This window comes from Solanum stenotomum, chromosome 8 (assembly GCF_019186545.1).
Source record: "Solanum stenotomum isolate F172 chromosome 8, ASM1918654v1, whole genome shotgun sequence".
Lineage (NCBI taxonomy): Eukaryota > Viridiplantae > Streptophyta > Magnoliopsida > Solanales > Solanaceae > Solanum > Solanum stenotomum.
Window position 1 is genome coordinate 5,579,885 of NC_064289.1, and position 12,891 is coordinate 5,592,775.

The window sequence follows — 12,891 nt, forward strand, 5'->3', positions numbered from 1 at the left end:
TACATGGGCCTGGAGGGGGGATTTGTGGGGTCTATCCCATGAGTTTTTGGGTCAACAATTGCGGCTGCAATTGTTGTAAAGAAAACGCAGCTGAATTTGTTTGTCAACAATAGCTGCAAACCTTTTTCTTTTGTCAACAAAGGTTGCAGCAATGCAAATTTTCGGTGGCATGATTTTTGAATAGTGCAATACAATTGCATCTATAAAAGGAGCTCTTCAGCCTCTCATTTGATACACCAATTCACAGAGAGAGTAAAATATTTAGAGAGCTGTGAGGTTTCCATAGACTATATAAGAAAATAGTCTATGAGGAAAAATAGAGTGTGAGCGATATTTTATTAAGGTGAAAATCAAAAGAGTGTTATTCTTTTTGAGTGTGTAGTAGTCACTTTGAGTATTGTATTCGTGACTACACAGTGTAAAGTTTCTTACTATAGTGATATCAGTTGCTCCTCTTGGCCCGTGGTTTTTCCCTTATTTAGAAGGGTTTCCACATAAAATTCTTGGTGTCATTATTTTCTTTTCTTATTTTCATTACTTTTACCATATATATTTTTGTGCTTGTCCACGTTTTTCCCAACAAATATAACACCTTCTTTTGACATCTTTGTTAGATTTAGAGTGAAAAACTAAAATAAACATTTTTTGTTATACATTAAGGACCATTTCAATCATGTATGATATATTAAAGACCAAAATAAAATAACACATGTACATTAAGGACCATTTTGATCATTTTCTTGTCAATTTCTTGACTTCTTAACTGTTGACTTATTAACTCATCAATATCTATTGCTAAATTCCATCAAATTCAACTACTCCCTCTGTTTCAAAAAAAGTGGTCTAGTTTGACTTGATACGAAGTTTAAAAAAATAAAGAAACTTTTAAATATTGTGGTCCTAAATTAAAGTTATATCAAATGTATTAAATTACTTTTTAATCTTGTAACCTTAAACATGTCACATAGAAAGCTAAAATTAAAATATTATCAAAAAAAGAAAGAAGTCATTTTTTTAAACAAACTAAAAAGGAAAGAAAGTCATTCTTTTTTAAATTAAAAACGTTACTGTCAATAAGAGTTCAATTTTTAACGCGATCGACATGTGTAAAGAATTTAACCCACCACTAAAAGAAATGGAGTAGAGCCAAGTCCGGCGTTAATTATGCGTTAATCCCCAAATTACGTCCGAAACACGTTGGTAGTTTCACGTAGATCTTACGTTGGTAATGTGACGTTTGTTTTACACGTCACGTTTATTTTACCGTCCCATCAAGTAGTAATTTAATCAAGTCTGTAAAATGTGAACCAATTAATTTCTACAAGCTAATCAAAATTATCGTGATTTGGTTCACGTGAAAAAAAAAAAAAAAAACAAGCCCACAATATTTAAAATATACGTGTTTTGATATTATTATCATATATATATTAGCTAGTTTGAGCTTCAATGAAACAACTTGTACATTTCGATCGAGCAATATTAATATTCTAGTTCTTGCATTACATCTCTATTTTTGTGTTCTTAAACATAATGAAAACAACAAGTGTTCTTTCCAGTGGATTCAACCATTCAACCCTTCCTGAATCTTACGTTCGACCTGAATCTCAAAGACCCCGCATGTCTGAAGTTGTTGATCGTGATGATCTTGTTCCAGTTATCGATATGTCTTGTACTGATAAGAACGTTATCGTTCATCAAATTGGCGAAGCTTGTCGTCTTTATGGGTTTTTCCAGGTTCCTTTTTTTCTCATTTCACTTCACTTATGCATAATGGTTTTTCCCTTTTATTTATAAGATATTCGTACATTCAATCCTTTCAGATATGTTGTATTGTTTCCGTTTCAATTCATATAGCAACAATACTATTTGGAGGTTTCTTTGATCACATTTTTTCAAATGTTTTAAATTATATATAGTACTTTTTATGCAGTTCTAATAGATTAACGAGTAGTCATTTTGGATTATTTTTTATCAGGTGATAAATCACGGTGTATCAAAGAAGGTAATGGATGAAATGTTAGGGGTAGCTCATGAATTTTTTAAGCTACCAGTTGAAGAAAAGATGAAATTGTACTCAGATGATCCATCAAAGACTATGAGATTATCAACTAGTTTTAATGTTAAGAAGGAAACTGTTCATAATTGGAGAGATTATCTTAGGCTACACTGTTATCCTTTGGACAAATATGCCCCTGAATGGCCTTCTAATCCTCCTTCTTTCAGGTAATTAATTTTAATTTTCATTAAAATTAAGTATTAGTTCATTCATATGTCATTGTCAAATCATTTTTTTCTTTCATTTAATTTCCTGTTTATTTATCAATCCAAATTCATTTTCTGTAAATGATGACTCTACATGAAACGTACTTATCCCGTATCTAAGTTGTTTTTTTGCAAGTTTTTAGTCATATCTCTAACTTGTCTATTTTTTGCTTTGTCACCGCGTAATTTTATTTTTTGGGAAAAAGCACAAATATATCCTCAAACTATTGTGAATGGTATGCAGATATCCTCCGTCATACTTTTGGGGGCATTGGTGCCCCTGCCGTCCAAAAACTAGAGCATATATGCCCTTCACTCTAATGGAAGACTAAATACGGATCTTATCCGTCGATCCGATATTTAATAGATGTCGGATCTGTGGATAAGATTATGACATCCGTTAGTATAAAGGGTATATATGCTCTAGTTTTTAGACGACAGAGGCATCAATGTTCCAAAAGTATGATGGAGGATATTTGGATATCATTTACGATAATTCGGGGTATATTTATCCTTTTTCCCTTTTTTTTTTTCTTGTTTCTAACTAGTCGTCATTTTGATTGTCACGTATCTAAACTGTTTATGTACCTATCTAGGTAAATTATTTGTAATTACGTGTTTAGGTTGTTTCTGTTTAATTAGTAAGTGTTGTACCGGCAATTAGGTACACTAATTAATTAGATTATGTCAAATTTTATGTTGCTTCACAAAGAAAACGACTCAAATCTATCCAATATTTTTTTGCTATTGATAATTCTACACCGGCTCTGCCGACCTTTTTCAAAAAAAATTATCTATTGGACTTTTTATCTAATTGTACCGTTCGATCAATTAATTTGTTAGTATAAAATATATGAATTGATATATGTAATATATATTTTGTAAACTAGTTAATCAAAATATTTAAAGTCGTACTAGATGTTTTATGGAGTATATTATTCCAAATCTCTGTGATTTTAATTTGCGTACAAGTGTTATTTTAGTCAAGTCGTTTTTAAGGCCAAACACATATACAACCCCTCTAACTTGCCCTCATTTTTCATTTTGGCACTCAAACTTAGCATTGTTCCATTTTAACCATTAAACTCCATTTTTTATGTATCATTTTAACACGAAATACTATTTTTATGATTTCTTTATTTTTATATATATTTTTCAATTGCAACTTCTTATTTTAAATCGACATTTGTCAGTTAATTTTAGTTAAAAAAAATAAAAATTAACAAAAAATAATTCTTTTTAAAAAATAATAATTTCTTTTTAAGAGTTTTATGTTTTTTTATGTGAAAAATAACTAACGAAATTGTGTTGTTTTTCTTTCTTAAAAATCACCGACAACCTAACAAATTAAAGTCAGTCGAATTTTAACATTTTTTAGTCGTGTTATTAGCAATGAACAAGAGTCTTTTTTACTCATATTGAAGATGAGTTTTTTTATTCGTATTGATTTATATTAAAAATAAAAAGTGAGTATTTGCGTTAAAATAAGAAATAATAAATAAGTAGTGTTATTTAATTTAATTGAATGTTTAAGAAAGAAAATCAAAAAACTTTCGTCAATTTACTTTCATGCAAAAATACAGAGAAATCTCAAAAAATAATATTATTGTTTGAAAAATTTTATGTTTGTTCGCGAATGTTTAATTTTTTTACGAAAACTAACAGACACACGTCTATTTTTTTAAAATAAAAAATTACAATTGAAGAACATAAATAAAAAAAAAATCATAAAAATTAGTATTAGTGTTTAAATGGTACAGAAAAAATGGAGTTTAAGGGTTAAAATAGAACAAGGCTAAATTGGAGTGCCAAAATGAAAAATGAGGACAAGTTTAAGGGGTTGTGTATTTGTTTGGGCCCTTTTTCATTGTCGATGCATCACTTCTGACTGTCCTAGTCCCTACAGCTCAGCTGTTAATTTTATATATTTCATGACGTCGTGGAATACATAGACTGATGACGCAATAATTTTCAATTGTTCCGTTCACTTTTTCTTGTTTACTTATATTAATAAAAATGGATTTACATTACATACTATTATTTATATGAGTATTATAATTTTATATATATATTATTTTATAATTTCTTTATGAAATAATAAAAGTGAACCAATGATAAAATAAAACCATGTGATGGTGGTAGCGATAAAATCATGTGATGAATGATTGATTCCTTTGTCAGTTGCTAGTCACTAGCAGACAACTACTATGGTGTCTGATTTTTATTTTATTCTTTTGTAAAAAAAAAAAAAAACAGTATCCTTGAAAATATTTTTATTTATTATTTAAAAGCTAAAACTCTTTTCTTAAAAATTAAAACGATATTAGTATTAATTTTCTAGAATCCGGAACCAAAATGATTGTGTTTGTAGGGGTAAAAAGCGAGAACATTTCTACTACAACATATGTATTTCATGCGTGATCAACGTCTCACCATTTATAGACGTTTCATTCTGTTTTAAATTGAAAGAGGAGTCTAATTTATGTTCTTCAATTGCTTAGGGAAATAGTGAGCAAATATTGCATGGAAGTTAGACAACTTGGATATAGATTAGAAGAAGCAATATCAGAGAGCCTAGGGCTTGAAAAAGATTGTATTAAAAATGTGTTGGGTGAACAAGGACAACATATGGCTATCAATTTTTATCCTCCATGTCCACAACCTGAACTAACTTATGGGTTACCAGCCCATACAGATCCAAATGCAATTACAATTCTTCTTCAAGATTTGCAAGTGGCTGGCCTTCAAGTTCTTAAGGATGGAGAATGGTTATCTATTAAACCTCAACCTGATGCCTTTGTCATCAATCTTGGTGATCAATTGGAGGTAAAACATGACTATTCTATTTCATATAACTATTCCATCTATCGCAATTTATCTGGTACATTTTACTTTTCGAGATTCAAAATAAGTAAACTTTGATTGACACTAGAAAACTTACTTACACCTATATTGTACTTTTCGTATAGTTTTTGATTATTTTAATTTTTATAAAATAAACTTCTGAAAAACAAAGAGGGAGTAAAATATTTAAGTTATCTACACTAATGCAACGTATATACCTTTAATAACATGTTATTAATTACCCTATTTTTCATATGAGACATATTACAATTAATTACCTATTGCTGTGGTCAATATTGAAAAATGTCATTTTTAAGTAAATAAACATGTATAATCTCTAACAACTTAGTTAATTAAGTTTTTATGACAAGTTACACACAATTCAACATGGTGGTTCTTCAAGTTTCACTATATACTATTCATTATTTTAAAAAGAATTTTTACATGCTTGACCTATGATATCAAACTTGCACATCATGGTGGTGGTGTGGGTGTCTTGAAAATACAACTAATTAAATAAAATTATATCTAGCAGCTTAAACTTTTAGATTAAATAATTATTTGTCGTGCAGGCATTGAGTAATGGAAAGTATAAAAGTATATGGCATAGAGCTATTGTAAATTCAGACAAAGCAAGGATGTCTGTGGCTTCTTTCCTCTGTCCCAATGATTGTTCCATTATCAGTGCTCCAAAAAACTTAATTGAAGATGGATCTTCAGCCATTTATCGAGATTTCACTTATACTGAATATTATGACAAATTTTGGAGCAGGAATTTAGACCAGGAATATTGTTTAGAACTTTTCAAGAACGATGGAACCTAGTACTTGTATGAGTTTAAAACTTTTGTATCGACCTAAGTGTGGGTTATCACACAGTTATCATTCCATCAGGTCATCTAATAAATGTGTTTGGAAATTAATCAAATTATACATCGACAATATAAAGAATTATTATATTTGTCTATATATGTGATTTTCTAACGAAGCTACTGATCGATCGAGCAAGCTATCTAATAAATAATGTGCTGGGAGATTTGTACAATTATTTACCTTACCAAAAGCTTCATCTTCTCTTATATTTTTAATAATTAGTATAGGTAGGAAACAATCACCTAATAGTTCAGGTATGGAACTCGCAAAATAATGATACTTAAAGTATGTAAATTTTGTTCTTTTCCTCTGGCATTATGGTGCTTGCACCCCTGTTTTATATGTGGAATCAAACTGGGAAAGATGAAATTGCATTGGCTGATATAAAAATGCAGAAGAAACATAGGAGAGTCTCATCCCACGATATCATGAAACTCTGAGAAAATGATCTCCTATGATCACTTACAATTTGAATAGATGAAAATGATCTTTCACGTACCTATTATTATTGGTTACGTTAGGCAACATGCATTAGGATTTTCATCGGAGAAGAGCTGAGGAGGTGGGATTCTTTCAGTGACATAAAGTGGTTGGCAATAATACATCATCTTATTGATGATTTCTTCTCCCTCTGATGCCATGCTACTGTCTTCGCCGCCTTCTTTCTTGTCTTCCTCTTCGAGTTTCTTAGCTTCTTCATCTGGATTTGGATCTTCACTCTTTGGTTCTTCCTTATGCTTCCGGGGTTCATGTTGAAGGACAATTTTGGCCTGCTTTTTAGTTCGTCTGTAGACATAATCAACGAGCTTGTTGGCGTCCATGCTTCCTTTTACAATTACTTTCCCTAAGGTCAGATCTGTTTCCGCGGTTCTCACCCCTAAATTAATCATGCAGAAGATTATTAGTAGACACAAAAGTTATACTTACTGTGACATTTCACATGTACTAACTTAAAATTCTGAATCCGCGTACTCAAAATGGCTAGGTAAATACACAAAAGAACTCGTTTATATACCTCTCATTTTTAGAATCTTTCTTTTAAGCTGTTTGGCACATGCTTCACAATGCATGTTAACAATAAGCTCAACTGTCGTCAATCTGTTAACCTGAAAAGGTATTAAAACAAGGATCAAACATTTACATTTATGATCTTTATGTATATTCTTCAGCGAAAAATTATACTGTACGAGTAAAAAAAGATTGCCTGTGAAGAAACAACTTCAGGAATAGGTTCATCCTCAGCTTGTGGCAAAGGCGAAAATACTTTTGCTGTTCTCTTTGTTTCCTTAACAATCCTGGTGCACAATGCTTGTGGTTCAATCACTCCGTTTATCGTCACTTGGTTTTGCTCCATATCTATCATTACTCTGTCTACTCATGCTTCATTTGAATATAGATATGATGCTTGTCTAAAATAACGTCAGAAAGAAAAAACGCAAAAACACAGTGGAATAGTCAAGGTGCACACAAACTGACTAGAACGTTACAAGCAAAGTGACTAGAGTAGGATAGAAACCTCTCATCTTTGAAATGGTCCTCTCAATCTTCTTGGCACATCCTAAACAATGCAAGTCTATACACAAAATTAAAGGAGAATGTTGTTTTAGTTCTTCTGTCTTCTCATCCTCCATTTTCTCTATTTTCGGTTCCTTAACGAGCTCCTATCAAACATAACAATCCATTATGTGAACATTTTCTCATATTGACAAAGATGAAATAAATTCAAAAAAGGAAAATGTGACTAACCTTTTTGGCTTCTTTACTCATTGTCTCTGCTGATGAGTAGTAAGGAGAAACCAGCTACCAAGCTTTTATAGACTGAAAACGACGAGAATCAAACTACAATATATAAAAGGAAAATATGAGTTTGCAAAATTGTATGCAAAAAGCCTAACTCTGTGCAATGGCAAAGCACATGCAGGGAAACTATCTGCATAAAGGGTACCTCTTAATTGTAATCCTATTTGATTCCTCCTTTTTGTATATTAGTTGGAACTATATTCAGGAGGCAGAGGAAGAGGAAGGATAAAGGGGATTCCACAAAGCAGGGGATACCTAAATTTATGGACATAAAGAATATAAATAGCACAGAGAATAATCTTATAAAGTAGGTCGAAAACCATGAGTAATCAAGTTCAAATCTCACTGGAGGTAAAATCACTAAGTGATAGTTGGACAGAGTTACATGGTATCTGTGTTAGTAGAGGTAGTAGCAGGTATCTGATGGAATTAATCGAAGTGTATGCAAGTTGACCTGAACATTATTGTTATTAAAGAAGTTGCAATACAACTTCGTAAGTTGAACAAAATTGGGTTGTATGAAACTTTGGGGATGCTAAAGTGCTAATGATTTGAGTGTAAAGATCTTCATTCTTCAAAGTTGGTCTCACATGGGTTCTTTCAATTTTACATTCCAAACCCCTGCCCCCTCTCGTAGGGGCAAAAATAAAAAAGAGAAAGAATATCAACAGAAAATCTTTAGTCAACGGGGTTTTGTCGAACCTAGTAACTTTATGCATCAAGAAATCCATAAAATATGAACAAATATTAAATTCTGCCATAAAAACAGTAACTTGCACTATATTTTGCATATACAGTGTCAGACTACTGTCATTATTCATTTTGTAACTGCATTTAGATCTACATATTTAACTACTTGATGCCCTGTTGCATAAGAGAAATTTTTAAAGAGCACAAGAGCAACCATGGCAACAAGAAAATGGAAATGGGCCACATGAACAGATGGTCATCACCGCATTAGATTTGCTTATTTATGTTGTATTATATACAATGTGCAGAATGAACGAGTAATTGGAACATTTATGCAACTCAAGAGACCATCAAACAATAATGTTATTATCTAAACTGCAGTGGGATGTTGGTAATCGTTCAGATACATCTCTGCTATGGCTGTGTGCATTGCTGCTCCAATTGGAAGGACATCCTCGTCAAGAAAGAAATGAGGGGAATGTGGGGCGTGGGTAGAGCCCAACTTTTCATTTCTGATCCCTATTTGAAAGATAACTCCAGGAATCACTTGTTGATAGAAAGCAAAGTCCTCACCTGCCATGACCTTTTCAATTTCCCCAACATTCTCCGAACCAAGCACAAGTTTGCCAACCCTCTCTACATGTTGATGTAAGTTCTCATCATTTGTGCAAGCTGGATATGCTGGGAAATCCTCCTCTTTCATGTCAATGTACGCCTTACACCTATGCACAGCTGCCTGTCCTTCAATTACCTGCAGGCTCATATAAATATGTATTTCAAATGTGCACCAAATTACTACGAGAAGTCTAGGTTCTGTTCTTATTAGAAAGAACTTGAAGCATTTTCATTGATACTGGACATTGAAGACAATTAGAATCTACTGCAACAGTATATCAAGAAATGAAGGATTCAATAGTGATTTCCATATATGTTGTGTTTATGCTGGCCTTGAGCCGAGGGAATATCGAAAAAAACCTCTCTACCTACGCAAGAAGGGGTAAGGTCTGTGTACATTCCACCCTCCCCATACCCTACTTGTGGAAGGAAACTGCAGGAACGCCATTAGTTTGGTCATTCATTTTGCTGGAGAAAGGGTTTTGATACGTGTTCAAGAAGTCATCCTTAATCTTGTTAGTTCATTACATAGGTACATGTAACCCATCATTTTCCAATGGCCTTAGAAGGCCATCTGTTAAAGGCTATTAAAAAAATCATTAAATTTGTAACACATACTACATGTTAAGGAAACAGCCAGAAAATCTAGTTGGTAGATGTTGATAGTTAACAAGAGCCAAGGTTCAACAAAGTACCTCTTTCACCCTCTTTTGAAGTTGAAACAAGCCTTCAGTCGTTAGACTCCTCAGAGTTCCCCCAAATTCAACATATGATGGAATTACATTTGATGCTGATCCACCTCTGACATAAGTAACAGAAAGAACCTTCAGGCAGAAGTGAGTATTTCAATATCAGTAAGACTAACTATCAAACGAGGCTTGAGGTCTCAAACATCATACAGCTTCCACCTCAAAACTAATGAGTTGTTAAAAACAAAAAATGTTCGTAAAGGGAATACATGTTCCTATATAATATTAAACATACCATTATGTACACTTCTTATGAGGTAAACATCTTCAAGGAAAATAGAAGACAAAGGATTGGACCAGTGTTATCATGAGTGCAATAAAGCTCTTAGGTCTATTCACCATTGGGTCTTTAAGCACAAAAGCATGGGCTTTAACGAAAAAAGGCACAAACGAAAAAAGACCACAATATATATATGTTAAGCATAAAACTAATAATAATAAACATTACTAACAAATATATGGACAAATAAACTGGAAAAAAAATAACGATAAAGTGTAATATCAATTGTTTAGTGTCGTCTCTTTAGGAAACCTTCATTTGCAAGGAAAAGTATGTCTTAGAGCTTTAATGATGACACTGAAGCACAATTAAGAGAGGCAAAGCGCTAACATGTTTTTTTGCCTCGCTTTGAGAATGCTCAATGGACAAAAATTGAGATTAAGGTGTGTACTTGACTATGAAGGGGATCTACTTCTCTTGAGATGAGCTGCTGCAATGCCACAATTGCAAATGATGCAGCAAGTATTGGATCCACAGCTTCATGGGGTTGTGCAGCATGCCCACCTTTTCCTTCTATTTTTGCTTCAAAGAAGCAAACGGCAGCTAAAAGGGGTCCAGGACTAGTGCCAATGCCCCCTGTAGGTCTTTTAAAATCAACATGCATACCAAATATAACTTCTGCATCACCTAGAGCTCCTTCCTTTATCATATGATTTGCACCAGCTCCTCCTTCCTCCGCAGGTTGGAAAACAAGTCTGACGGTTCCCTTTGTGGTTTACAAAAGAATTACAATAATATTGAGTTTAGCAAAAAGAGATATAGACTGATATTGTATGATGCCACACAAAGGACCAAGCAGATTAGGTGAATTTGAACAGTACTTTTGGAGTGTCATGTGACATATGTATCCTTACGAAGTTGAAAAGAAAAATCTAGTAGTATCATTCAGACAATTACAGACTGACAAGTGAGCAAAGAGTGTGGTTCAAAACAGAATGTTCTGATGGATATATGCAAGATGAAGCATATGTAGTTATACATAAAGAGATCCAAGAAATGGTAAGTGCCCTTCGAAAATAATTAGATCATCCTTCCTAGTGCACTACTAGTCCTCTAGGGAAGGATGACCCATATTCAGATTTTGAGAATCAAAGAACAATATGGTCATATTGTAGTTACTTAGCAACATCGACAATTAAATAAGGAAACTTCCCTCTTCTGACCTATGAAGTTCAGACTGTTCCAAAGAAGACAAATTATGATATTAAGACAATAAAAATGTAACTTGACTTTTTTGACTAGTGCTCCACATGATCTCCCACAAGGTGATATGTCAGTTACAAACATTATTGTGCTCTCGGCCGTTTCTGGAAACAACTAGCTACTTTTGAAAGTCCTGATTCTGAAAGCCAGGAGATGCCAGAAGCTACAAGGATATTTTTGAAAAGGAGAAAATCTCTAAGTTCCTTCTAGGCCTTGATAAGGTCTCTACGAGCTTAAAGGAAGAATTCAGGGAATCAAACTATCCCTCTAATTGTGAGGCCTTTAGAAGTTTGAAGAGAAGAAAAGTAACACATGATGTTAACTCAACCATTGTTCACCACTTGAAAAAGCTCAGTTCTCATGTCACAAGCACAAGTTGCATTCCAAATGAATCAGTACTAGTGAAGAGTAAATTTCCTTTAAACCAAACATCAAAAGAACTCACATTAAGTTTGTCCTTCCGTTCATTCAGCAGCTTAGCAGCACCAAGAAGCATCGTCGTATGAGCATCATGTCCACATCCATGCATTTTGCCATTAATTTTGCTCTTATGTTCCCATTCAACAAGTTCCTACGGTTATATTCATTTGAGATCAATACCAGAGACATTTCACACTTAAATATGCACAGTACTAATTATCTCTTTATAACTCCCCCTATATAATCTTCATAAAGCATAGTCTGTCACAACTCCAAATAAAGTTGGAGGATTGTGACAAGCTGACAACCAGTGTAAAAACAATCTAACTAATATTGAATCCTCTAGATTTGATACCGCCCAACTCAGGGCGGAGGTAGAAGGGTGCAAGGATGTTTAGAAATTATGCTCACCCAGTTTCAATTTATCTGTTTTACTTTCCTTTTAAGTCCATTTCAAAACGAATATCTGTTTCATTTGACAAATCTTTAATTCTAAATTTTCACATGGCATCTATAAGATCACAAGATTATATGATATTTTAGTAAATTCAATATATCTTCAAAAGTTTTGTTACTTTCTTTAAGTTCTTCCCAAATCAAAACCAGACAAACAAACTGAAACACAGGGAATACCATGTAACTAAGGAAAAAAAAGAATCTTTTTGTACATAAGTAACTAGGAGAAACCTGCATAGGAAGGGCATCCATATCAGCTCGCAAAGCAACAACAGGGGGAGAACCATTGCCAATTTGAGCAACAATACCAGTTTTTGCAAAAGGGTATTCATAATAAACCCCAAGCTTATCAAGTTCACTACGAATCAGAGCACTAGTATTATGTTCTTCAAATCTGAGTTCTGGGTATTCATGAATTTTCCTTCTTATGGATACTAACCAATCTTTATCTTTACTTGCTGAACTCAGTATCTGCTTAACAAATTCTTGATCAAAGTAGCTGCCTTGAACTGAATACAGTAAGCTGAAGCAGAAAAGTAATAGGAGTACTAAAATTGGAGAAAATGTGAACATTTTGCCAGTTTTTCTGTGTGATTTTGCGGTAGTTGATGATTCATCTAATCGTTCTTTACACAAGTAAAATGAACAAACGACCGACGACTTTTATTGGATATATTCTAACAATGGCGGAGAATATGAT

At 33.1% G+C, this 12,891-nt stretch overlaps 2 protein-coding genes and 1 pseudogene across 2 annotated transcripts; 1 reads left to right on the forward strand and 2 right to left on the reverse strand.

Annotated features, from left to right (window-relative positions):
• Positions 1-1,485: 1,485 nt before the first annotated feature.
• LOC125873191 (protein DOWNY MILDEW RESISTANCE 6-like) lies at positions 1,486-5,972 on the forward strand. The gene is made up of 4 exons (XM_049554082.1): positions 1,486-1,734; positions 1,976-2,223; positions 4,764-5,088; positions 5,679-5,972. The coding sequence occupies exons 1-4, from the start codon at positions 1,531-1,533 to the stop codon at positions 5,928-5,930; spliced, it is 1,029 nt and encodes a 342-aa protein (XP_049410039.1). The 5' UTR covers positions 1,486-1,530; the 3' UTR covers positions 5,931-5,972.
• A 330-nt stretch (positions 5,973-6,302) lies between these two features.
• On the reverse strand, positions 6,303-7,819 carry LOC125874477 (heavy metal-associated isoprenylated plant protein 9-like; annotated as a pseudogene).
• Positions 7,820-8,691: 872 nt separating this feature from the next.
• Positions 8,692-12,832, reverse strand: LOC125874043 (IAA-amino acid hydrolase ILR1-like 5). Its single transcript, XM_049554854.1, has 5 exons — positions 12,423-12,832; positions 11,761-11,886; positions 10,504-10,818; positions 9,779-9,907; positions 8,692-9,219 (listed from the first exon to the last, which is right to left on the reverse strand). The coding sequence occupies exons 1-5, from the start codon at positions 12,762-12,764 to the stop codon at positions 8,839-8,841; spliced, it is 1,293 nt and encodes a 430-aa protein (XP_049410811.1). The 5' UTR covers positions 12,765-12,832; the 3' UTR covers positions 8,692-8,838.
• Between the last annotated feature and the right edge of the window lie 59 nt (positions 12,833-12,891).

Excerpts from the sequence above, each read along its gene's own strand:
- LOC125873191 (XM_049554082.1), top strand. The coding sequence starts at position 1,531 with ATGAAAACAACAAGTGTTCTTTCCAGTGGATTCAACCATTCAACCCTT. Across the intron at positions 1,735-1,975 it reads GTCTTTATGGGTTTTTCCAG|GTGATAAATCACGGTGTATC; the intron begins GTTCCTTTTTTT and ends ATTTTTTATCAG. Across the intron at positions 5,089-5,678 it reads ATCTTGGTGATCAATTGGAG|GCATTGAGTAATGGAAAGTA; the intron begins GTAAAACATGAC and ends TTTGTCGTGCAG.
- LOC125874043 (XM_049554854.1), bottom strand. The coding sequence starts at position 12,764 with ATGTTCACATTTTCTCCAATTTTAGTACTCCTATTACTTTTCTGCTTC. Across the intron at positions 10,819-11,760 it reads AACGGAAGGACAAACTTAAT|GGAACCGTCAGACTTGTTTT; the intron begins GTGAGTTCTTTT and ends TAAACCACAAAG. Across the intron at positions 9,220-9,778 it reads TTCAAAAGAGGGTGAAAGAG|GTAATTGAAGGACAGGCAGC; the intron begins GTACTTTGTTGA and ends ATGAGCCTGCAG.